Genomic DNA, 25,895 nt, shown 5'->3' on the forward strand with positions numbered 1-25,895 from the left:
TGGGTGAGGAGGGGGTGTGGGTGAGGAAGGGGACATGGGGTGAAGAAGGGGACGTGAGGTGAGAAAGGGGATAGGGGATGAGGAAGGGGTGTGGGTGAGAAAGGGGTGTGGGTGAGGAAGGGGATGTGGGGTGAGAAAGGGGATGTGGGGTGAGAAAGGGGACGTGGGTGAGGAAGGGGACTTGGGGTGAGAAAGGGGTGTGGGTGAGGAAGGGGATGTGGGGTGAGAAAGGGGATGTGGGGTGAGAAAGGGGACGTGGGTGAGGAAGGGGACTTGGGGTGAGGAAGGGGTGTGGGTGGGGAAGGGGATGTGGGGTGAGGAAAGGGTGTTGGTGAGGAAGGCGACTTGGGGTGAGAAAGGGGATGTGGGTGAGGAAGGGGTGTGGGTGAGGAAGGGAACGTGGGGTGAGAAAGGGGATGGGGGTGAGGAAGGGGTGTGGGTGAGGAGGGGGTGTGGGTGAGGAAGGGGACATGGGGTGAAGAAGGGGACGTGAGGTGAGAAAGGGGATAGGGGATGAGGAAGGGGTGTGGGTGAGAAAGGGGTGTGGGTTAGGAAGGGGATGTGTGGTGAGAAAGGGGATGGGGGTGAGAAAGGGGATGTGGGTGAGGAAGGGGACGTGGGGTGAGGAAGGGGTGTGGGTGAGGAAGGGGATGTGGGGTGAGAAAGGGGATGTGGGGTGAGAAAGGGGATGTGGGGTGAGGAAGGGGACGTAGGGTGAGAAAGGGGTGTGGGTGAGGAAGGGGATGTGGGTTGAGAAAGGGTGAGAAAGGGGATGTGGGGTGAGAAAGGGGTGTGGGTGAGGAAGGGGACGTGGGTGAGGAAGGGGACGTAGGTTGAGAAAGGTGACGTGGGGTGAGAAAGGGGTGTGGGTGAGAAAGGGGACGTGGGGTGAGAAAGGGGACGTGGAGTGAGAAAGGGGACGTGGGTGAGGAAGGGGATGTGGAGTGAGAAAGGGGATGTGGGGTGAGAAAGGGGTGTGGGTGAGGAAGGGGATGTTGAGTGAGAAAGGGGATGTGGGGTGAGAAAGGGGTGTGGGTGAGGAAGGGAACATGGGGTGAGAAAGGGTTGTGGGTGAGGAAGGGGACGTGGGGTGAGAAAGGGGATGTGGGGTGAGAAAGGGGTGTGGGTGAGGAAGGGGATGTGGGGTGAGGAAGGGGGATGTGGGGTGAGGAAGGGGGATGTGGAGTGAGAAAGGGGATGTGGGGTGAGGAAGGGGACGTGGAGTGAGAAAGGGGACGTGGAGTGAGAAAGGGGATGTGGGGTGAGAAAGGGGACATGGGGTGAGAAAGGGTTGTGGGTGAGGAAGGGGACCTGGGGTGAGAAAGGGGATGTGGGGTGAGAAAGGGGTGTGGGTGAGGAAGGGGATGTGGGGTGAGGAAGGGGGATGTGGGGTGAGGAAGGGGGATGTGGAGTGAGAAAGGGGTGTGGGTGAGGAAGGGGACGTGGGTTGAGAAAGGGGACGTGGGGTGAGAAAGGGGATGTGGAGTGAGAAAGGGGACATGGGGTGAGGAAGGGAAAGTTGGGTGAGAGAGGGGACGTTGGTGAGGAAGGGGATGTGGGATGAGAAAGAGGACGTGGGGTGAGAAAGGGGTGTGGGTGAGGAAGGGACGTGGGGTGAGAAAGGGGACGTGGAGTGAGAAAGGGGACGTGGGTGAGGAAGGGGATGTGGGGTGAGAAAGGGGACGTGGAGTGAGAAAGAGGATGTGGGGTGAGGAAGTGGATGTGGGGTGAGAAAGGGGACATCGAGTGAGAAAGGGGATGTGGGGTGAGGAAGGGGATGTGGGGTGAGAAAGGGGTGTGGGTGAGGAAGGGGACGTGGGTGAGGAAGGGGACGTAGGTTGAGAAAGGTGACGTGGGGTGAGAAAGGGGTGTGGGTGAGAAAGGGGACGTGGGGTGAGAAAGGGGACGTGGAGTGAGAAAGGGGACGTGGGTGAGGAAGGGGATGTGGAGTGAGAAAGGGGATGTGGGGTGAGAAAGGGGTGTGGGTGAGGAAGGGGACATGGGGTGAGAAAGGGTTGTGGGTGAGGAAGGGGACGTGGGGTGAGAAAGGGGATGTGGGGTGAGAAAGGGGTGTGGGTGAGGAAGGGGATGTGGGGTGAGGAAGGGGGATGTGGGGTGAGGAAGGGGGATGTGGAGTGAGAAAGGGGATGTGGGGTGAGGAAGGGGACGTGGAGTGAGAAAGGGGATGTGGAGTGAGAAAGGGGACATGGGGTGAGGAAGGGGAAGTTGGGTGAGAAAGGGGACGTTGGTGAGGAAGGGGATGTGGGATGAGAAAGAGGACGTGGGGTGAGAAAGGGGTGTGGGTGAGGAAGGGGACGTGGGGTGAGAAAGGGGACGTGGGGTGAGGAAGGGGACGTGGGGTGAGAAAGGGGTGTGGGTGAGAAAGGGGTGTGGGTGAGGAAGGTGATGTGGGGTGAGAAAGGGGTGTGGGTGAGGATGGGGACGTGGGGTGAGAAATGGGTGTGGGTGAGAAAGGTGATGTGGGGTGAGAAAGGGGTGTGGGTGAGGAAGGGGATGTGGGGTGAGAAAGGGGACGTGGGGTGAGGAAGGGGACGTGGGGTGAGAAAGGGGTGTGGGTGAGAAAGGGTTGTGGGTGAGGAAGGGGACGTGGGGTGAGAAAGGGGACGTGGGGTGAGAAAGGGGTGTGGGTGAGGATGGGGACGTGGGGTGAGAAATGGGTGTGGGTGAGAAAGGGGTGTGGGTGAGGAAGGGGACGTTGGGTGAGGAAGGGGACGTTGGGTGAGGAACGGGACATGGGATGAGGAAGGTGACGCTAGTGGTGCAGATGTCAACGTAGGAGATGCTTCACCTGGAACCTGATGTTGTTCTGGCTAATGGCGGCCTTCTGCATGTCTCTCATCTCTTGCTTCATCACCTCCTTCTTCACAGAGGATTCTCCAGCTTTCTGTGGCAACTGCTGCTTCACCAGCTTCAGCAGGCTAGAGTAAGCAGTGGAGCTCTCCTCCTGGAAATGGACTCGGTCAGCCTTGGCTCTCTGAGCCAGCGCCCCCGCCTGTGACAAAGAACAGGGTGAATGAGGGAGTGGACATGGTCAGCCTTTGGTTTTATGTCAGACACATCCAGGATCAAGGTCTTACCTCCATGTACATCCACTCACTGCCAGACCCCACCACGGCCAGGATGAGGGGAAGATTCAGATTCAGCACTCCAAATCTCAGCTCCATCATACAGTTCGCAGATTCAGCATACTGGAAACACAGAATATTGAATTAAGTGAAACATGAGACACAGATTCCCTGGAGTTAGCCCTTGGGCTTCAAAGAACAAACAATGATTCTGCTTCAGCTGATTCACAAATTCAATGCAGACACAAAACTTCAATTGGTTATCTTCATGTGATCAACATACAAATACTATGTGCACTGTTGCCAGACATGTCTGGATTAACACATCTGCAGTGAAGGCTTACCTCGTCTGACACACAGGCAACCATCACTTTAGCATAGCGCATTCCTTGAGTTATGTTTTCAAACAGCCCTTTACCCTGAAAATGTATGGAAAATGATCTTCTGTGACAACAATCCAAATCTTTGCAAAGTCAATTAAGGATTGACTGTGTATTTTTTCGGTTCATCGTGGTATGAATCTAAAAACCGATGTGCAAATTGTAAGAATCCATGTAGCGTAGGTTTTTCGATTTATACCTCAATGAACCGAAAAAAATACACAGGCAATGCTTATAATTAAATTCGACAATGAAAACATACAATAGTTTAACCAAAAACATTTGTTTATATCAAAGCAGACAAAAATGACATACATACTGTGGCGTGACATGAATCAGGTGATTGTTTAATTTATGCACATAACTTGACATGCCCCCAAAGTCAGCAGCCAATCAACGGAGAGTAGGATCAAAACAAAGCTGAAGAAGCATACAAAGAGACAGAAACCATGGAAACACAAGGAACACTTGAATTTGGGGAACACTTGAGACCGGGTAACATTTTAAGTTGTGCCATACTAGCAGATAGGGAACACTTAAAATCTGGGAACACAAGAGATTGGGAACACTAAAAGACTAGGAACACAAGAAAATGGGGAGCACTAAAAGACTAGGAACACAAGAAAATGGGGAACACTAAAAGACTAGGAACACAAGAAAATTGGGAACACTAAAAGACTAGGAACACAAGAAAATGGGGAACACTAAAAGACTAGGAACACAAGAAAATGGGGAACACTAAAAGACTAGGAACACAGGAAAATGGGGGATCACTAAAAGACTTGGAACACAGGTAAATAGAGAACATTTAAAAACTAATATCAAGAAAATGGGGAACACTAAAAGACTGGGAACAAGAAAATGGGGGATCACTAAAAGACTGGGAACACAGGAAAATAGAGAACATTTAAAAACTAATATCAAGAAAATGGGGAACACTAAAAGACTGGGAACACAAGAATACAGGGAACATTTAGAAACTGTGATATCAAGAAAATGGGGAAGACGTAAAGACTGGAAACAAAAAGACGGGACAAAGGGAATATGGAGAGCATCATGTGTTCATTTACAAGCAATGTTTGAACTAGCTTGCTTCTTCTTTGTAAGGTGTTGTTCTGAAGTGTCCGGGAACAAGTGTCCGGGAACAAGTATCATGTTCCTGGACACAGTGGTTGATTCATAGGTACACAATAGCTTCGCGGAAAGCGTTAAAGTTGGCATGAAGCACGTGCTTCTTGATGGATGAGCACAAAATGCGAATGCTCTAGACACAGTGTATTTCAGTTGGCTTCTGGCATTCATTTGTGCAAGTAGTAAATGGATATCTCTCTCTAAGTTACAAAAAAGTGAACCAGATTGGTACAGAAATAGAATAGAATAGAAATAGTTGAGAGAGTTACCCATTTACATTGTTAACATAAGCTAATCAAACGGCAACTTCAATTAAAGTTTCAAATCCATTTCATTTAATCTTATAACATTTTTATTGTTCATTACATGACAAGGGGATTTCACGTTTAGTTTATTACAAGGGTATTTCACATTTAGTTGATTGCAAGGTAAGTTCATGTTTAGTTAATCTGAGTTTAGTCTTCCACTGCGAACCAGGTGTCTTACCGTGACCATCTGCTCATGGTCAATCCAGGTAGAAACACCGTTACTTTCCAAGTATTTCTTGAGGCTCCGAGGGTCTCCCCACCCCATAGAGCCAGGCCGAGCTTTTGTGCCCTGTGAAACAGCATCCTTAGAGTTGCACCAACAGTAGCTGATGAAACACAAGGGGTACTCCTTGCTCTGCAACATGGAACCACAGAACCAATGACCATTTTATATTTCAGAAAAATAATCAAATGTGTAAGGCTGTACAAAGACAATGTGAGGCATATCAACATGTGTATACATAAAATCTCATGTATTTTACCCTATACTCTGAACCCCTCTCTATTGACTGTATTTAACATGGTGAAATTGTGTATAAATGTAACAACTGGAGGGGAAACACTTGTGAGTAGTTTCATGCATCCTCTACACCTCATTGTACACACCCGCATCCTCTACATCTCCTTGTCCCCACCCACATCCTTTACACCTCCTTGTACCCACCCCTCATCCTCTACACCTCCTTGTCCCCATCCACATCCTTTACACCTCCTTGTACCCACCCGCATCCTCTACACATCCTTGTACCCACCCTCATCCTCTACACCTCCTTGTACCCATCCACATCCTTTACACCTCCTTGTCCCCACCCGCATCCTCTACACCTCCTTGTACCCACCCGCATCCTCTACACCTCCTTGTACCCATCCACATCCTTTACACCTCCTTGTCCCCACCCGCATCCTCTACACCTCCTTGTACCCACCCGCATCTTCTACACCTCCTTGTACCCACCCGCATCCTCTACATCTCCTTGTCCCCACCCGCATCCTCTACACCTCCTTGTACCCACCCCTCATCCTTTACACCTCCTTGTCCCCACCCGCATCCTTTACACCTCCTTGTACCCACCCGCATCCTTTACACCTCCTTGTACCCACCCCTCATCCTTTACACCTCCTTGTACTCACCCGCATCCTCTACACCTCCTTGTACCCACCCCTCATCCTTTACACCTCCTTGTCCCCACCCGCATCCTCTACACCTCCTTGTACCCACCCACATCCTCTACACCTCCTTGTACCCACCCCTCATCCTCTACATCTCCTTGTCCCCACCCGCATCCTTTACACCTCCTTGTACCCACCCCTCATCCTCTACACCTCCTTGTCCCCATCCACATCCTTTACACCTCCTTGTACCCACCCCTCATCCTTTACACCTCCTTGTCCCCACCCGCATCCTTTACACCTCCTTGTACCCACCCTCATCCTCTACACCTCCTTGTACCAACCCCTCATCCTTTACACCTCCTTGTCCCCACCCGCATCCTTTACACCTCCTTGTACCCACCCCTCATCCTCTACACCTCCTTGTCCCCATCCACATCCTTTACACCTCCTTGTACCCACCCCTCATCCTTTACACCTCCTTGTCCCCACCCGCATCCTTTACACCTCCTTGTACCCACCCTCATCCTCTACACCTCCTTGTACCCACCCCTCATCCTTTACACCTCCTTGTCCCCACCCGCATCCTTTACACCTCCTTGTACCCACCCGCATCCTTTACACCTCCTTGTACCCACCCTCATCCTCTACACCTCCTTGTACCCACCCGCATCCTTTACACCTCCTTGTACCTTCCCGCATCCTCTACACCTCCTTGTACCCACCCGCATCCTCTACACCTCCTTGTACACACCCGCATCCTCTACACCTCCTTGTACCAACCCGCATCTTCTACACATCCTTGTACCCACTGGCATCCTCTACACCTCCTTGTACCCACCCGCATCCTCTACACCTCCTTGTACCCACCCGCATCCTCTACACCTCCTTGTACCCAACCGCATCCTCTACACATCCTTGTCCCCATCCGCATCTTCTACACCTCCTTGTCCCCACCCGCATCCTCTACACCTCCTTGTACCCACCTGCATCCTCTACACATCCTTGTATCAAACCTCATCCTCTTCACCTCCTTGTACCCACCTGATCCTCTACATCTTCTTGTACAAACCCGCATCCTCTACATCTCCTTGTACACACTCGCATCCTCTACACATCCTTGTACCCACCCGCATCCTTTACACCTCCTTGTACCCACCCACATCCTCTACACATCCTTGTACCCACCCGCATCCTCTACACCTTGTACCCCACCTTTACACCTCCTTGTACCCACCCGCATCCTTTACACCTCCTTGTACCCACCCGCATCCTCTACACCTCCTTGTACCCACCCGCATCCTTTACACCTCCTTGTACCCACCCACATCCTCTACACATCCTTGTACCCACCCGCATCCTCTACACCTTGTACCCACCCGCATCCTTTACACCTCCTTGTACCCACCCGCATCCTTTACACCTCCTTGTACCCACCCGCATCCTCTACACATCCTTGTACCCACCCACATCCTTTACACCTCCTTGTACCCACCCGCATCCTCTACACATCCTTGTATCCACCCGCATCCTGTACATCTCCTTGTACCAACCCGCATCCTCTACACATCCTTGACACATCCTTGTATCCACCTGATCCTCTACATCTCCTTGTACCCACCCGCATCCTCTACACCTCCTTGTACCCACCCGCATCCTTTACACATCCTTGTACCCACCCGCATCCTCTACATCTCCTTGTACCCACCCGCATCCTCTACATCTCCTTGTACCCACCCGCATCCTCTACATCTCCTTGTACCCACCCACATCCTCTACACATCCTTGTCCCCACCCACATCCTCTACACATCCTTGTACCCACCCACATCCTCTACACATCCTTGTACCCACCCGCATCCTCTACATCTCCTTGTACCCACCCGCATCCTCTACATCTCCTTGTACCCACCCGCATCCTCTACATCTCCTTGTACCCACCCGCATCCTCTACATCTCCTTGTACCCACCCGCATCCTCTACATCTCCTTGTACCCACCCACATCCTCTACACATCCTTGTCCCCACCCACATCCTCTACACATCCTTGTCCCCACCCACATCCTCTTCACATCCTTGTACCCACCCGCATCCTGTACACATCCTTGTCCCCACCCACATCCTCTACACATCCTTGTCCCCACCCACATCCTTGACACATCCTTGTACCCACCCGCATCCTCTACACATCCTTGTCCCCACCCACATCCTCGACACATCCTTGTACCCACCTGATCCATCACATCTCCTTGTACCCACCCGCATCCTCTACACATCCTTGTCCCCACCCACATCCTGTACACATCCTTGTCCCCACCTGATCCTCTACATCTCCTTGTACCCACCGGCATCCTGTACATCTCCTTGTCCCCACCCGCATCATGTACATCTCCTTGTCCCCACCCGCATCATGTACATCTCCTTGTACCCACCCGCATCCTCTACACCTCATTGTCCCCACCTGCATCCTGTACATCTCCTTGTACCCACCCGCATCCTCGACACATCCTTGTACCCACCTGCACCCTCTACACCTCTTTGTACACACCCGCACCCTCTACACCTCTTTGTGTCCCTCCTACCTTGGTCTGTATTCCTCTCAGCTTTTGCTGCACCAACTTCTGGAGTTCCTTGACCTTGTCTCTGTATCGCGACTTGTTCTTTGCCATCACCATCAGCTGAGAAAAAGAACAGTCAGGATTACTGAGAACTGCAGGATCTCTATGAGAGAAATAACCTTGAACACAACATAAAACCCCACTGCTCATCCCTTCACACCCCTCAAACCCACGTCCCTGAGTCCCCCTCACATCCATGTCACTCAGTCCCCCTCACACCCCTCACACCCACGTCCCTGAGTCCCCCTCACACCCACGTCCCTGAGTCCCCCTCACACCCATGTCCCTGTGTTCCCCTCACACCCACGTCCCTGTGTTCCCCTCACACCCACGTCCCTGTGTTCCCCTCACACCCATGTCCCTGTGTTCCCCTCACACCCATGTCCCTGTGTTCCCCTCACACCCATGTCCCTGAGTCCCCCTCACACCCATGTCCCTGTGTTCCCCTCACATCCATGTCCCTGTGTTCCCCTCACATCCATGTCCCTGTGTCCCCCTCACACCCATGTCCCTGTGTTCCCCTCACACCCATGTCCCTGTGTTCCCCTCACACCCATGTCCCTGTGTTCCCCTCACACCCATGTCCCTGAGTCCCCCTCACACCCCTCACATCCATGTCCCTGTGTTCCCCTCACACCCACGTCCCTGTGTCCCCCTCACATCCATGTCCCTGAGTCCCCCTCACACCCATGTCCCTGTGTCCCCCTCACATCCATGTCCCTGTGTTCCCCTCACACCCATGTCCCTGTGTCCCCCTCACATCCATGTCCCTGAGTCCCCCTCACACCCCTCACATCCATGTCCCTGTGTCCCCCTCACACCCATGTCACTGAGTCCCCCTCACATCCATGTCCCTGTGTTCCCCTCACATCCATGTCCCTGTGTCCCCCTCACATCCATGTCCCTGTGTTCCCCTCACATCCATGTCCCTGTATTCCCCTCACACCCATGCCCCTGTTTTCCCCTCACACCCATGTCCCTGTGTTCCCCTCACACCCATGTCCCTGTGTTCCCCTCACACCCATGTCCCTGTGTTCCCCTCACACCCATGTCCCTGAGTCCCCCTCACACCCATGTCCCTGAGTCCCCCTCACACCCATGTCCCTGAGTCCCCCTCACACCCATGTCCCTGAGTCCCCCTCACACCCATGTCCCTGAGTCCCCCTCACACCCCTCACATCCATGTCCCTGTGTTCCCCTCACACCCATGTCCCTGAGTCCCCCTCACATCCCTCACATCCATGTCCCTGTGTTCCCCTCACATCCATGTCCCTGTGTTCCCCTCATACCCCTCACATCCATGTCCCTGTGTTCCCCTCACATCCATGTCCCTGTGTTCCCCTCACACCCCTCACATCCATGTCCCTGTGTTCCCCTCACATCCATGTCCCTGTGTTCCCCTCACACCCCTCACATCCATGTCCCTGTGTTCCCCTCACATCCATGTCCCTGTGTTCCCCTCACACCCCTCACACCCATGTCCCTGTGTTCCCCTCACATCCATGTCCCTGTGTTCCCCTCACACCCCTCACATCCATGTCCCTGTGTTCCCCTCACATCCATGTCCCTGAGTCCCCCTCACACCCCTCACATCCATGTCCCTGTGTTCCCCTCACATCCATTTCCCTGTGTTCCCCTCACACCCATGTCCCTGTGTTCCCCTCACACCCATGTCCCTGAGTCCCCCTCACACCCATGTCCCTGAGTCCCCCTCACACCCATGTCCCTGAGTCCCCCTCACACCCATGTCCCTGAGTCACCCTCACACCCATGTCCCTGAGTCCCCCTCACACCCATGTCCCTGAGTCCCCCTCACACCCCTCACATCCATGTCCCTGTGTTCCCCTCACACCCATGTCCCTGAGTCCCCCTCACACCCCTCACACCCATGTCCCTGTGTTCCCCTCACACCCACGTCCCTGAGTCCCCCTCACATCCATGTCCCTGTGTTCCCCTCACATCCATGTCCCTGTGTTCCCCTCACACCCATGTCCCTGTGTTCCCCTCACACCCATGTCCCTGAGTCCCCCTCACACCCATGTCCCTGAGTCCCCCTCACATCCATGTCCCTGTGTTCCCCTCACACCCATGTCCCTGTGTCCCCCTCACACCCATGTCCCTGTGTTCCCCTCACACCCATGTCCCTGTGTTCCCCTCACATCCATGTCCCTGTGTCCCCCTCACACCCATGTCCCTGTGTTCCCCTCACACCCCTCACACCCATGTCCCTGTGTCCCCCTCACACCCCTCACATCCATGTCCCTGTGTTCCCCTCACACCCATGTCCCTGTGTCCCCCTCACACCCATGTCCCTGTGTCCCCCTCACACCCATGTCCCTGTGTTCCCCTCACACCCATGTCACTGAGTCCCCCTCACATCCATGTCCCTGTGTTCCCCTCACACCCATGTCCCCCACACATCCATGTCCCCGAGTCCCCCTCACACCCATGTCACTGAGTCCCCCTCACATCCATGTCCCTGTGTTCCCCTCACACTCATGTCCCCCACACATCCATGTCCCCGAGTCACCCTCACACACATGTTCCTGTGTCCCCCACACATCCATATCCCCGAGTCCCCCTCAGTGCTCACCTCCTGCTTGCCGATCCTCATGCCCAAGTCAGTGTTCTGCCAGCTCATGCCACCGCCAATGGTCAAGATGACATAGTCTTTGTGGAGGGTGTTCATCGTGTACAGCATCAAGTCTCGACATTTCTCATCCTTCTCAAAGTTGTCGGAGACCAGAGCCACCACCACCTTCAGAAGACATGAAAACTAGGATACAATCACATAGGACCAGTAAAAACTAAAGGCACCAGTTTTCATACAATCAGACCAACACTGATGATCAGGCCTTGGGTCAAATACAAATGGTAGTCTAAGGGACACAACTCCGCACAACAGATGGGGGTGGGGCATCCTTGAGTGAGTCAGTGGGATGTACTTTGACGGTTGTCCAAGGGACATAACTCTGCATTACAGACAGGGGCATCCTTGAATGTGTGAGCGGCATGTATTTTGATGGTGGTCCAAGGGACATAACTCTGCACAGAGATTTGCAGAGCCATGATCTGTGGAAACCTTGCTAGTAACAATCAGAAAACAGAACCAATAAGATCAATGTGTGGCTATTAGTCAGCCAAAAAACACTGATCAGTGAGAACCACAATGAGACCAACGACATTCGTAGTTGCTGACCTTGCAGTTCTTGAGGGCCAACATTAAGTCCTGGATACTGGCATTAAGCATGTCCTCGCAGAACCACCTGAATAACAAGAAGCAGAACCAGAACACGATCATGTCCATGATAAAGAATACGGAGACATTTACCCAAATAATGACAACACAAGAACACATTTGCACTCAAACCAACATTTTTCACAAGACTCTTAATCTAAATTTCATCATCCCGGCAACTAACTTAGACAGGTAAACTTCCATTGATAAACTAACATTTTTCAGACACCTAATTTACTTGCCTTTGAATGTGTTTGCGATTGGTGCCACTGGAGGAGCAGGATACGTTCACTTGTTTTAGAGCACATGGTATCATCACTACCGTATTTGACGTAATAAGCCCCCTGCTCTAATAAGCGCCCACGGCGATATTTGCTAATATATCGGCTAGTGAACTATCCCAATTAGCACCCCTTCAGATTGATCAATGTACACAAGACTTATTTAATACGCACTCCTGTGTTATATGCACCCTTAATTATGGGCAATTAAATTCTTGAAAAATCTGCCGTACATAAACATTTCAGGCTGTCAGTATAAACCACAAAATTTATGTTTTTTCACCAAAATAATATTCTGATAAGAGCCCCCTATTTCTAATTTTCAGAGCGCCCTGGGCGCTTATTCCATCGAATACAGTATTTGTTAGTGATTCATAAACACATGCTTATGATATCAGAATGGTACTGTAGCAATTCCTGTGATTATGGAAAGGGGTTTGTCATGTTTCTATGCACAGATAAATAAAGCGGACAACAAACTTACACTGACAGTCCCACAGCCTGCACATCTTCCTTCACCCAGAAAGGGTTGATCTTCTCTGCAGGATCTCGGGGCGCCGGCACATCGGAGGCGGAGTACAGGACAGCGACGTCCGTGGTGAGGGCGGAGTTCAGTTCCTGCAGCATCATCAGGCTGTGCTGGAGGTGGGCGTCGAAGTCGCCGGCGTGGGTGTTGGGCATGTTTTCTGTCAAGAGTCAAACAATGTGAATTATCACATCCAAATTATTACCACCCAGACAAATGGGTGATGCACGTAATGCCATGCATAGCGACCTACATGACATGATCATGTGCTTACCACTGCCACATCATTCTCTTTAGACAGAGCTAACTAGCTAGAGAAGCTGTGAAGCAGGGACGGTCAGGTGGACATATAGTGTGTGAGATGGGATAAGTGTATTAATATATATATATATATATATATATATATATATATATATATATATATATATATATATATATATATATATATATATATTCATACAATTTATTGGAAAATTTCCAAATTTTTAAACTTATCCTATACTGAACAGATAAAGAAATGTCGTATTTTTTTATTATTAGGACATAATTGTGCATGATCAAAATTGTTATTTTTCTTCATGAATATGTTTTTTAGACTTTAAAAAAAGCCAGTTTATGACATTCAACTGATAATACCGGTTGCGTTCGGTGTAACAGTTGTGAACCTTGGGAACTGTGAGGTGCCCGTGGGAGCAAGTTGCAAGTGATGCACAGGAACATTGAAATGCACGTGAAACATGTGCCAGGGTTCTGTATAAGAACCACCTGACACCTACTGAGAATTCAGTTTCTTTGTGAAGACAGTGACCATGCCACGACTATCCTCTCAACAACGTGAACAAGCCATCGGACGATTAAATGCCGGACAACGTACCCAAGTCATTGCCAATGTTTTAACTGCAGTGTACGAACCATTGAAAGACTTCGGATTCGTTACAACACCACCAACAGCACTTTTGACCGTCCACGCAGTGGTCGTCGCCGAGTCACAACACCAAGACAAGATCGCTTCATCCTGCGGCAACATCTGCAGGACAGATACACCACAGCGGCACAGACAGCTCGTCAGACCATTGGCAATAATCAGCGACCCATCAGTGCTGACACTGTTCGAAATTGGCTCGCCTCCCAGAACCTGTCTTGTCACCGTCCACACAGGGGTCCAGTGCTCACTCCTCATCATCGTCAGCAACGTCTTGCGTGGGCCACCCAACGACAACATTGGCGGCATCAGCAGTGGAGGACCCACGTGTTCTCAGATGAGAGTCGGTACTGCATTTCCACTGCAGATGGCAGAGTACAAGTGTGGCGAAGGAGAGGTGAACGTTTTACAGAACAGTGTGTGGTTGAAAGAGACCAGTGGGGAGGACCAAGCATTATGGTATGGGGTGCAATCGGCATCAATCAGAAACTTGGACCTGTTGTCTTCCAGAATATTGGCCCAGGCAGAGGCCATGGAGTCACAGCCGCCCATTACATCGACCAGGTTCTCTGACCCCACGTTTTACCTCATTTGGCAAGACTTCCGAAACCACACCTTCCAGCATGACAACGCCCGTCCACACACTGCCATAGCCACCAGGACCTTCCTCCAACAGCATAACATCAGAGTAATGCAATGGCCTTCACTCAGCCTGGACTTAAACCAAATTGAACACTTGTGGGATGACATCCAAAGACGACTAAACCAGATCCAACCGCGTCCAAGAAATGCAGCAGAACTCCAATGGCGTCTGTAAACCATTTGTGCCACTCCATGTACAGAAGATGCCGGGCCATTATCAACGCACAAGGGACATGGACACACCAGGTACTGACTTTCAGCCTCCATCTGTGAGGATCACGTGATCAGACCCTCGATATGACATTGCAATAACATGACGAACACTCAACAATCCCTTGTGCCAAAGGTGGTTGTTTTCTGACAATTATTTTTTGCATTATTGACATTTGAATAAACAGTTCACTATTTTCTGAATTCTTGCGATGTTTCTTTATCTGTTCAGTATATTTCACTCGATGCACGGTTGGAAGGCGGGCCGCAGATACCCTAGCCTGTGTAGACTACAAGCATGACACACGCATGAGGAGGCTGGTTGTAAACAGTGAAATGAATAAAACATTTAAAACACTTTCTAGTGTCATAAACGACAACATGCTGGTCAGATGTAAAAGCATGAGATTGGGTACAACATGTGGAACGTGTTTTCAGATATGACATCATTACGATCGTACGATCTGGAACAAGTCACCAGTCAATAGATTCTACAAGACAGGTCTCAACACTATCTCCTGTGGACACTAGAGTGCAACTGCTCAGCATCTCTTCTAAAGCTTCATCAAAGTTATCAAGGACTCCCCAGGGATTGAAGCAAGCCAAGAGGAGAAGTGGAACGATTGACAATATCTTCGAGCCAGTACCCAACAACAAAAATACACAGGGCAGACATGAGAAGGGGGGGCACTCTATTGAAACAGCCGCGCCTTGAGGCAACTTCGAAGTCTCTACAGACGAGCGAATCCACACTCCAATTGCTACTCAGTCTGGGAACCTGAAAAATCAAAGAACAGTAAACACAGGATCTACAGTTCTCAAATTTATTCTCTATATACACGAGCATAGTACGAGAGAGCAGGAGCAGGTACACACATCGATTATCTGAGCTGGTGTGCAGTCGACACCTGCTGTGCCAGGAGCAAGGGACCGAGTTGATGTAAGCCCTGGACATCTGTGACGGAGATGTCACAGAGATAGCGGGAAGTGAAGACTGTGTCTGTCTTCGAAAATCACCCTTTCATCAAGGCGGAGAGAGAGCAGTTGCTATGTAGGGCCTTGGTAGAAAGGGGCTGTACGGGTCTCATGAAGATTGGACATGACAGGCGGAGGAAATCCAGCAAAGTTGTAAGCCTGGATGATCGAGCTAGCCAGGAGAACGTGGTACGGGAGACTTGAGTTAAAACTGCTGTTGAGAGTGGAATGAAGAGTCTTTTCCATGAGCGCCGAAGTGGTCTTGCAGCTTACCCATCAACTGAGACATTGAGACAGCGTGGAAGCTTACCCATCAACTGCGACATTGAGATAGTGTGGAAGCTTACCCATCAACTGTGACATTGAGATAGTGTGGAAGCTTACCCATCAACTGCGACATTGAGATGGTGTGGAAGTATTTGCGGCACTGGAGAAATGGGGCTTTATGATCCTTGGCTGCATAGACCAGCTCAGAGTCAAACAAACTGGGTTCCAAGCATCCCTGGAAAACAGAAAAAAGTTTCATAGTTTACACAACATGGTTCTGACATTGCAGCAATGTCGATGTTGTCAAGAATAATATTCACCCCCTTCCAAAAAAACCAACAACAAACAAATCCTCTATTGTAGGCTCTTTGACAACACACCTGCATCATGACTCACCCCTTCATGACTCACTCCTAGATGACTCACTCCTTCATGACTCACTCCTTCATGACTCACCCCTTCATGATTCACTCCATGACTCACTCCTTCATGATTCACTCCATGACTCACTCCTTCATGACTCACTCCTTCATGACTCACTCCTACATGACTCACTCCTTCATGACTCACTCCTTCATGATTCACTCCTTCGTGACTCACTCCTTCATGACTCACTCCATGATTCACTCCTTCATGACTCACTCCTTCATGATTCACTCCTTCGTGACTCACTCCTTCATGACTCACGCCTTCATGATTCACTCCTTCATGACTCACTCCTTCATGATTCATTCCATGATTCACTCCTTCATGACTTACTCCTTCATGACTCACCCCTTCATGATTCACTCCATGACTCACTCCTTCATGATTCACTCCATGACTCACTCCTTCATGACTCACTCCTTCATGATTCACTCCATGACTCACTCCTTCATGACTCACTCCTTCATGACTCACCCCTTCATGACTCACTCCTTCATGATTCACTCCATGACTCACTCCTTCATGACTCACTCCTTCATGATTCACTCCATGACTCACTCCTTCATGACTCACTCCTTCATGATTCACTCCATGACTCACTCCTTCATGACTCACTCCTTCATGATTCACTCCATGACTCACTCCTTCATGACTCACCCCTTCATGATTCACTCCATGACTCACTCCTTCATGACTCACTCCTTCATGATTCACTCCATGACTCACTCCTTCATGACTCACTCCTACATGACTCACTCCTTCATGACTTACTCCTTCATGATTCACTCCTTCATGACTCACCCCTTCATGACTCACCCCTTCATGACTCACTCCTTTATGATTCACTCCATGACTCACTCCTTCATGACTCACTCCTTCATGACTCACTCCTCCATGACTCACTCCTTCATGACTTACTCCTTCATGACTCACCCCTTCATGACTCACTCCTTTATGATTCACTCCATGACTCACTCCTTCATGACTCACTCCTTCATGACTCACTCCTTCATGACTTACTCCTTCATGACTCAGTCCTTCGTGACTCACCCTTTCAAGACTCATACCTTTATGATTCAGCCCCTTCATGACTCACTCCTTCATGACTCACTCCTTTCATGACTCACTCCTTTCATGACTCACCCCTTCATGACTCACCCCCTTCATAACTCACCTCTTTCATAATGCAGTCGGGGCATGGCACCAGGAAGTCATACACAACGCCATGGAAAGATTCCTCGATGAGACTCTCAAAGACTTCATGAATCAGGAACAGAATGTTTTCTGGGCGTTGGCCTTGGACCCACACAATCACTTCAAAGTTACTGAAAAAAACATTCATATTCATAGTTGTACACTTCATCCTCATGCCCCGTGCACACCTTCAATGTAACCTGGTCAATCTTTCCTGACCTAGGTACAGCATACCTGATCTGTCTGATGTCAGCAACTATACAGCATCACTGTCCCTAACCCACTCCTTCCTACCTCCACTACATACCTGATCTGTCTGATGTCAGCAACTATACAGCATCACTATCCCTAACCCGTTCCTTCCTACCTCCACTACATACCTGGTCTGTCTGATGTCAGCAACTATACAGCATCACTGTCCCTAACCCACTCCTTCCTACCTCCACTACATACCTGATCTGTCTGATGTCAGCAACTATACAGCATCACTGTCCCTGACCCACTCCTTCCTACCTCCACTACATACCTGGTCTGTCTGATGTCAGCAACTGTAAAGCATCACTGTCCCTAGCCCACTCCTTCCTACTTCCACTACACACTTGATCTGTCTGATGTCAGCAACTATACAGCATCACTGTCCCTAGCCCACTCCTTCCTACTTCCACTACACACTTGATCTGTCTGATGTCAGCAACTATACAGCATCACTGTCCCTAGCCCACTCCGTCCTACTTCCACTACATACCTGGTCTGTCTGATGTCAGCAACTATACAGCATCACTGTCCCTGACCCACTCCTTCCTACCTCCACTACATACCTGATCTGTCTGATGTCAGCAACTATACAGCATCACTGTCCCTAGCCCACTCCTTCCTACTTCCACTACATACCTGATCTGTCTGATGTCAGCAACTATACAGCATCACTGTCCCTGACCCACTCCTTCCTACCTCCACTACATACCTGATCTGTCTGATGAGGGCGAGGTGGTTGTTCTTCTTCAGGAGAGAGCCACGCTTCCAGATGAATTTGCCGTCTGAAAACTGGAACAGTCGAACCTGGAAACAGGCATCAGGATTAAACCAACATTTCTGAGCATTGATCATAGGCTGCAAGATGTGTCAAGTCTCTACTTTTGCTGAATCTATCACTGTCAAGTCTCTTCTCTGGCTGAATCTCCACACTGTCAAGTCTCTTCTCTGGCTGAATCTCCTCAGTGTCAAGTCTCTTCCCTGGCTGAATCTCCTCACTGTCAAGTCTCTTCTCTGGCTGAATCTCCTCACTGTCAAGTCTCTTCTCTGGCTGAATCTCCAAACTGTCAAGTCTCTTCTCTGGCTGAATCTCCTCACTGTCAAGTCTCTTCTCTGGCTGAATCTATCACTGTCATGTCTCTTCTCTGGCTGAACCTCCACACTGTCAAGTCTCTTCTCTGGCTGAATCTCCTCAGTGTCAAGTCTCTTCTCTGGCTGAACCTCCACACTGTCAAGTCTCTTCTCTGGCTGAATCTCCTCACTGTCAAGTCTCTTCTCTGGCTGAATCTCCACACTGTCAAGTCTCTTCTCTGGCTGAATCTCCTCACTGTCAAGTCTCTTCCCTGGCTGAATCTCCTCACTGTCAAGTCTCTTCTCTGGCTGAATCTCCTCACTGTCAAGTCTCTTCTCTGGCTGAATCTCCTCACTGTCAAGTCTCTTCTCTGGCTGAATCTCCTCACTGTCAAGTCTCTTCTCTGGCTGAATCTCCTCACTGTCAAGTCTCTTCTCTGGCTGAATCTCCAAACTGTCAAGTCTCTTCTCTGGCTGAATCTCCTCACTGTCAAATCTCTTCCCTGGCTGAATCTCCTCACTGTCAAGTCTCTTCTCTGTCTCAAACTCCACACTGTCAAGTCTCTTCTCTGTCTGAATCTCCTCACTGTCAAGTCTCTTCTCTGGCTGAATCTCCTCACTGTCAAGTCTCTTCTCTGGCTGAATCTCCACACTGTCAAGTCTCTTCTCTGGCTGAATCTCCTCACTGTCAAGTCTCTTCTCTGGCTGAATCTCCAAACTGTCAAGTCTCTTCTCTGGCTGAATCTCCAAACTGTCAAGTCTCTTCCCTGGCTGAATCTCCTCACTGTCAAGTCTCTTCTCTGTCTCAAACTCCACACTGTCAAGTCTCTTCCCTGGCTGAATCTCCTCACTGTCAAGTCTCTTCTCTGGCTGAATCTATCACTGTCAAGTCTCTTCTCTGGCTGAATCTCCACACTGTCAAGTCTCTTCTCTGGCTGAATCTCCTCACTGTCAAGTCTCTTCTCTGGCTGAATCTCCTCACTGTCAAGTCTCTTCTCTGGCTGAATCTCCTCACTGTCAAGTCTCTTCTCTGGCTGAATCTCCTCACTGTCAAGTCTCTTCTCTGGCTGAATCTCCTCACTGTCAAGTCTCTTCTCTGGCTGAATCTCCTCACTGTCAAGTCTCTTCTCTGGCTGAATCTCCTCACTGTCAAGTCTCTTCTCTGGCTGAATCTCCTCACTGTCAAGTCTCTTCTCTGTCTGAATCTCCTCACTGTCAAGTCTCTTCTCTGTCTGAATCACCTCACTGTCAAGTCTCTTCTCTGGCTGAATCTCCTCACTGTCAAGTCTCTTCTCTGGCTGAATCTCCTCAGTGTCAAGTCTCTTCTCTGGCTGAATCTCCTCAGTGTCAAGTCTCTTCTCTGGCTGAATCTCCTCACTGTCAAGTCTCTTCTCTGTCTGAATCTCCTCACTGTCAAGTCTCTTCTCTGGCTGAATCTCCAAACTGTCAAGTCTCTTCTCTGGCTGAATCTCCTCACTGTCAAGTCTCTTCTCTGTCTGAATCTCCTCACTGTCAAGTCTCTTCTCTGTCTGAATCTCCTCACTGTCAAGTCTCTTCTCTGGCTGAATCTCCTCACTGTCAAGTCTCTTCTCTGTCTCAAACTCCACACTGTCAAGTCTCTTCTCTGGCTGAATCTCCTCACTGTCAAGTCTCTTCTCTGGCTGAAAGTATCCACTGTCAAGCCTCTACTCTGGCTAAAGCTATCTACTATCAAGATGAGGACACTAGAAATGGGCTTCACACAATGTAACCTTGTGTGGAATTGAACCATGTCCTTCTGATAGATAAACAACCCTAGGCTATGCCCTACAAACAACCCTAGGCTATGCCCTACAAACAACCCTAGGCTATGCCCTTCAAACAACCCTAGGCTATGCCCTTCAAACAACCCTAGGCTATGCCCTACAAACAACCCTAGGCTATGCCCTACAAACAACCCAAGACTATGCCCTACAAACAACCCTAGGCTATGCCCTTCAAACAACCCTAGGCTATGCCCTTCAAACAACCCAAGACTATGCCCTACAAACAACCCTAGGCTATGCCCTTCAAACAACCCTAGGCTATGCCCTACAAACAACCCAAGACTATGCCCTACAAACAACCCTAGGCTATGCCCTTCAAACAACCCTAGGCTATGCCCTACAATCAACCCTAGGCTATGCCCTACAAACAACCCTAGGCTATGCCCTACAAACAACCCTAGGCTATGCCCTACAAACAACCCAAGACTATGCCCTACAAACAACCCTAGGCTATGCCCTACAAACAACCCTAGGCTATGCCCTACAAACAACCCTAGGCTATGCCCTACAAACAACCCTAGGCTATGCCCTACAAACAACCCTAGGCTATGCCCTTCAAACAACCCTAGGCTATGCCCTACAAACAACCCTAGGCTATGCCCTTCAAACAACCCTAGGCTATGCCCTTCAAACAACCCTAGGCTATGCCCTACAAACAACCCTAGGCTATGCCCTACAAACAACCCTAGGCTATGCCCTTCAAACAACCCTAGGCTATGCCCTACAAACAACCCTAGGCTATGCCCTTCAAACAACCCTAGGCTAAGCCCTACAAACAACCCTAGGCTATGCCCTACACTGACCTGAACTCTGTTAAACAGTCCAGCTGGAAGGTAGGAGAACTTGTACATCATCTTGGTCTGCCTGACATCGGAATTTCTTGGAATCAAAGGCCAATTGAGCTGAAACCCAAGGAGTGAGTGAGCAAGCAAGTTAAACTTTAATGTAGCATCAGCATTATTTCAGAGAAAATGTTGCCATGGTCGGATCATAGATGTTTCATTTATTTGAAAATCTTATATCAAGATTAAGCATTGAATCAATATGATCTGTACTTTGCACTTTGAATATGATACCTCTGATGAGGATGATAAATAAGTGTGTTACTTCTGCTGTGGATGATAAACAAATGTACTGTCTCTGCTGAGGATGAAAGAGAAGTGTGCTGCCCCTGGAGAGGATGCCAAAGAAATGTGTTACCTCTGCTGGTTCTTCTGGCGGCAGGAGGCAGGGCACAACGTTCACCGGTTCTTTAGGCAGTGGGAAAGTCAGGTCAAACTCCTCAGTCAACTGCAGCAGCCATTTGTGTAGTGAGGGGGGATACTCCTTCCACACATCGCTGATGTGCTTGTGGTGGAAACGACCTTCTTCGTCCTGAAAAATACAACATTGCAGTAGACCATTGCAGTGACACAGATCATCCTGAAGCATGTGTCAAGAAAGCTGCAGAGAACATACAGAATTAGTTATCGCATGTGTCAAGAAATCTGCAGAGAACATGCAGAATTAGTTATCGCATGCATCAAGAAAGCTGCAGAGAACATGCAGAATTAGTTATAGCATGCGTCAAGAAAGCTGCAGAGAACATTCAAAATTAGTTATAGCATGCATCAAGAAAGCTGCAGAGAACATGCAGAATTAGTTATAGCATGCGTCAAGAAAGCTGCAGAGAACATTCAAAATTAGTTATAGCATGCATCAAGAAAGCTGCAGAGAACATGCAGAATTAGTTATCGCATGCATCAAGAAAGCTGCAGAGAACATTCAAAATTAGTTATAGCATGCATCAAGAAAGCTGCAGAGAACATGCAGAATTAGTTATAGCATGCATCAAGAAAGCTGCAGAGAACATGCAGAATTAGTTATAGCATGCATCAAGAAAGCTGCAGAGAACATTCAAAATTAGTTATAGCATGCATCAAGAAAGCTGCAGAGAACATGCAGAAATAGTTATAGCATGCATCAAGAAAGCTGCAGAGAACATTCAAAATTAGTTATAGCATGCATCAAGAAAGCTGCAGAGAACATGCAGAATTAGTTATCGCATGCATCAAGAAAGCTGCAGAGAACATGCAGAATTAGTTATAGCATGCATCAAGAAAGCTGCAGAGAACATTCAAAATTAGTTATAGCATGCATCAAGAAAGCTGCAGAGAACATGCAGAATTAGTTATAGCATGCGTCAAGAAAGCTGCAGAGAACATTCAAAATTAGTTATAGCATACATCAAGAAAGCTGCAGAGAACATGCAGAATTAGTTATAGCATGCGTCAAGAAAGCTGCAGAGAACATTCAAAATTAGTTATAGCATGCATCAAGAAAGCTGCAGAGAACATGCAGAATTAGTTATAGCATGCATCAAGAAGTCTGCAGAGAACATTCAAAATTAGTTATAGCATGCATCAAGAAAGCTGCAGAGAACATGCAGAATTAGTTATAGCATGCATCAAGAAAGCTGCAGAGAACATACAGAATTAGTTATAGCATGCATCAAGAAAGCTGCAGAGAACATGCAGAATTAGTTATAGCATGCATCAAGAAAGCTGCAGAGAACATGCAGAAATAGTTATCGCATGCATCAAGAACGTTACAAAGAACATGCAGAATTAGTTATAGCATGCATCAAGAAAGCTGCAGAGAACATGCAGAAATAGTTATAGCATGCATCAAGAACGTTACAAAGAACATGCAGAATTAGTTATAGCATGCCTCAAGAAAGCTGCAGAGAACATACAGAATTAGTTATAGCATGCATCAAGAAAGCTGCAGAGAACATGCAGAAATAGTTATAGCATGCATCAAGAACGTTACAAAGAACATACAGAATGAGTTAATGTGGTCTTGAGGGGAGGAAGTGATGCATACCTTGATTGGGGAGTTTTTGACGGAGACCACGCAGGCCATGACATCCACAATCCACTGCGGGTTGATGACAACTTTGTGCCTCAGGAACTCATTGTCAAAATACTGCACAGAACCAAGCTCATGAAGGAACTCAATTGCCTCCTTGATCTGTAACCATGGAAACTGATCTACTTATCTATAATAATAACATTGAGCGCATAATTGTAATTGTAGTCATAGCTAAGGGATCATTACATTATGAGGATAGACTAGTAAACAGTGAAAGGTAATAACTTATACACATGTTAGTTAATGTTTTAATACATACAAATATGTGAAATGTAAGACAATGTGACAAACTTTCTCTTAGAGATGAACATATCAGGAAGTGTTCATGTTCACATAGGGACATCTGTATCATCGTAGATGTCATTGTTCATGTCAACACAGCTACTTACATCTTTATCGTCGTAGATGCCGACCCCCATGCCATACTCCTTGATGACAGACCAGTCCATGATGCTGTTCTGGTCCCGGGCACTGAAGACATCAAGACAAATCTTCATGAATATATACCGTCCAAACACCTTTTGTTTACATTGCTATTTTGGTTTTATGCAATTAGCAATATGACGACAGGTGACATCTGGGCTTCACACAGACAGGTTATCAAGTCTATAATGAAGCATGTTAGGTATATCTGTTGTCCAGCTGTATGATTGTGCTTGATATTATGAGCAACAATCCATGTCATCAGGGTACGAGGACACTTGAGTCACTGAGTCTGATCACCCAATTCACCTGGTCACCTGGTAGTTGGGAACAAAACCTGAACCAGAGACCAGCACAGGTTGTTGGGGACCAACTCTAGCCTTGAGACCAGCATAGGTTCCTGGGGATAAACTCTAGGCTTGAGACCAGCATAGGTTGCTGTGGACCTATCCTGACCCAGAGACCAGCATAGGTTGTTGGGAACCTAACCTGACCCGGAGACAAGCATAGGTTGCTGTGGACCTATCCTGACCAAGAGAGCAGCATAGGTTCCTGGGGATAAACTTTAGGCTTGAGACCAGCATAGGTTGCTGTGGACCTATCCTGACACAGAGACCAGCACAGGTTGTTAGGGACCTAACCTGACCCAGAGACCAGTATAGGTTGTTGGGAACCTAACCTGACCCAGAGACCAGCATAGGTAGCGAGGAACCTAACCTAACCTGGAGACCAGCATTGGTTGTTGGGAACCTAACCTGACCTGGAGACCAGCATAGGTTGCTGGGGACCTAGCCTGACCCAGAGACCAGCACAGGTTGTTGGGAACCTAACCTGACCTGGAGACCAGCATAGGTTGTTGGGGACTTAACCTGACACAGAGACCAGCACAGATTGTTGGGGACCTAACCTGACCCAGAGACCAGGCCAGATTGTTGGGGACCTAACCTGACCTGGAGACCAGCACAGATTGTTGGGGACCTAACCTGACCCAGAGACCAGCACAGATTGTTGGGGACTTAACCTGACACAGAGACCAGCACAGATTGTTGGGGACCTAACCTGACCCAGAGACCAGCACCAATTGTTGGGGACCTAACCTGACCAAGAGACCAGCACAGATTGTTGGGGACCTAACCTGACCCAGAGACCAGGCCAGATTGTTAGGGACCTAACCTGACCTGGAGACCAGCACAGATTGTTGGGGACCTAACCTGACCCAGAGACCAGCACAGATTGTTGGGGACTTAACCTGACCTGGAGACCAGCACAGATTGTTGGGGACCTAACCTGACCCAGAGACCAGCACAGATTGTTGGGGACCTAACCTGACCCAGAGACCAGGCCAGATTGTTGGGGACCTAACCTGACCTGGAGACCAGCACAGATTGTTGGGGACCTAACCTGACCCAGAGACCAGCACAGATTGTTGGGGACTTAACCTGACCTGGAGACCAGCACAGATTGTTGGGGACCTAACCTGACCCAGAGACCAGCACCGATTGTTGGGGACCTAACCTGACCAAGAGACAAGCATAGGTTGTTGGGAACCAAACCTGACCCAGAGACCAGCATAGGTTGTTGGGAACCTAACATGACCCAGAGACCAGCATAGGTTGTTGGGAACCTAACCTGACCCAGAGACCAGCATAGGTTGTTGGGAACCTAACCTGACCCAGAGACCAGCATAGGTTGTTGGGAACCTAACCTGACCCAGAGACCAGCATAGGTTGCGAGGAAACTAACCTGACCTGGAGACCAGCATTGGTTGTTGGGAACCTTACATGACCTGGAGACCAGCATAGGTTGCTGGGGACCTAACCTGACCCAGAGACCAGCACAGGTTGTGGGTTGTATCACCCTGATCAAACCACAGTCTCACAGTAAACAGTCTCCTGCTCTCCAGGATGGATGAACGCTTCTTCCTCTAGTACAAGACTTATCTCACTCACTCCAATATCATCGTCTCCATTTTCAGCCAGACTTGCGGTATCTTCTCCCCCATGTTCTTCTGCTCCAAGGTGACCTTCAGCAGCTGCTTCTCCAGCTCAGCCACGCCCTGAAAACATTCAACCACTGACAGATGTGTTTGGCTGGCTTTGGAACTCTAGCCTCACTTAA

General features: G+C 49.1%; 1 protein-coding gene across 1 annotated transcript in view; it reads right to left on the reverse strand.

Moving 5' to 3' along the window:
• Nucleotides 1-25,895, reverse strand: part of LOC124124359 — a 112,271-nt gene that overhangs the window by 8,063 nt on the left and 78,313 nt on the right. The window contains exons 41-56 of the mRNA XM_048393214.1: nucleotides 25,727-25,833; nucleotides 23,744-23,825; nucleotides 23,307-23,453; nucleotides 21,642-21,815; nucleotides 21,245-21,343; nucleotides 18,278-18,372; nucleotides 17,294-17,444; nucleotides 15,811-15,928; nucleotides 12,636-12,837; nucleotides 11,832-11,898; nucleotides 11,226-11,390; nucleotides 8,597-8,692; nucleotides 5,084-5,260; nucleotides 3,431-3,505; nucleotides 3,099-3,209; nucleotides 2,810-3,013 (exon numbers count right to left, since the gene is read on the reverse strand). Of these exons, the coding sequence (XP_048249171.1) occupies nucleotides 2,810-3,013; nucleotides 3,099-3,209; nucleotides 3,431-3,505; nucleotides 5,084-5,260; nucleotides 8,597-8,692; nucleotides 11,226-11,390; nucleotides 11,832-11,898; nucleotides 12,636-12,837; nucleotides 15,811-15,928; nucleotides 17,294-17,444; nucleotides 18,278-18,372; nucleotides 21,245-21,343; nucleotides 21,642-21,815; nucleotides 23,307-23,453; nucleotides 23,744-23,825; nucleotides 25,727-25,833 (2,070 nt within the window). The remainder of the gene's footprint in view (nucleotides 1-2,809; nucleotides 3,014-3,098; nucleotides 3,210-3,430; nucleotides 3,506-5,083; nucleotides 5,261-8,596; nucleotides 8,693-11,225; nucleotides 11,391-11,831; nucleotides 11,899-12,635; nucleotides 12,838-15,810; nucleotides 15,929-17,293; nucleotides 17,445-18,277; nucleotides 18,373-21,244; nucleotides 21,344-21,641; nucleotides 21,816-23,306; nucleotides 23,454-23,743; nucleotides 23,826-25,726; nucleotides 25,834-25,895) is intronic.

This window comes from Haliotis rufescens, unplaced genomic scaffold (assembly GCF_023055435.1).
Source record: "Haliotis rufescens isolate VD_foot unplaced genomic scaffold, xgHalRufe1.0.p SCAF_118, whole genome shotgun sequence".
Classification (NCBI taxonomy): Eukaryota; Metazoa; Mollusca; class Gastropoda; order Lepetellida; family Haliotidae; genus Haliotis; species Haliotis rufescens.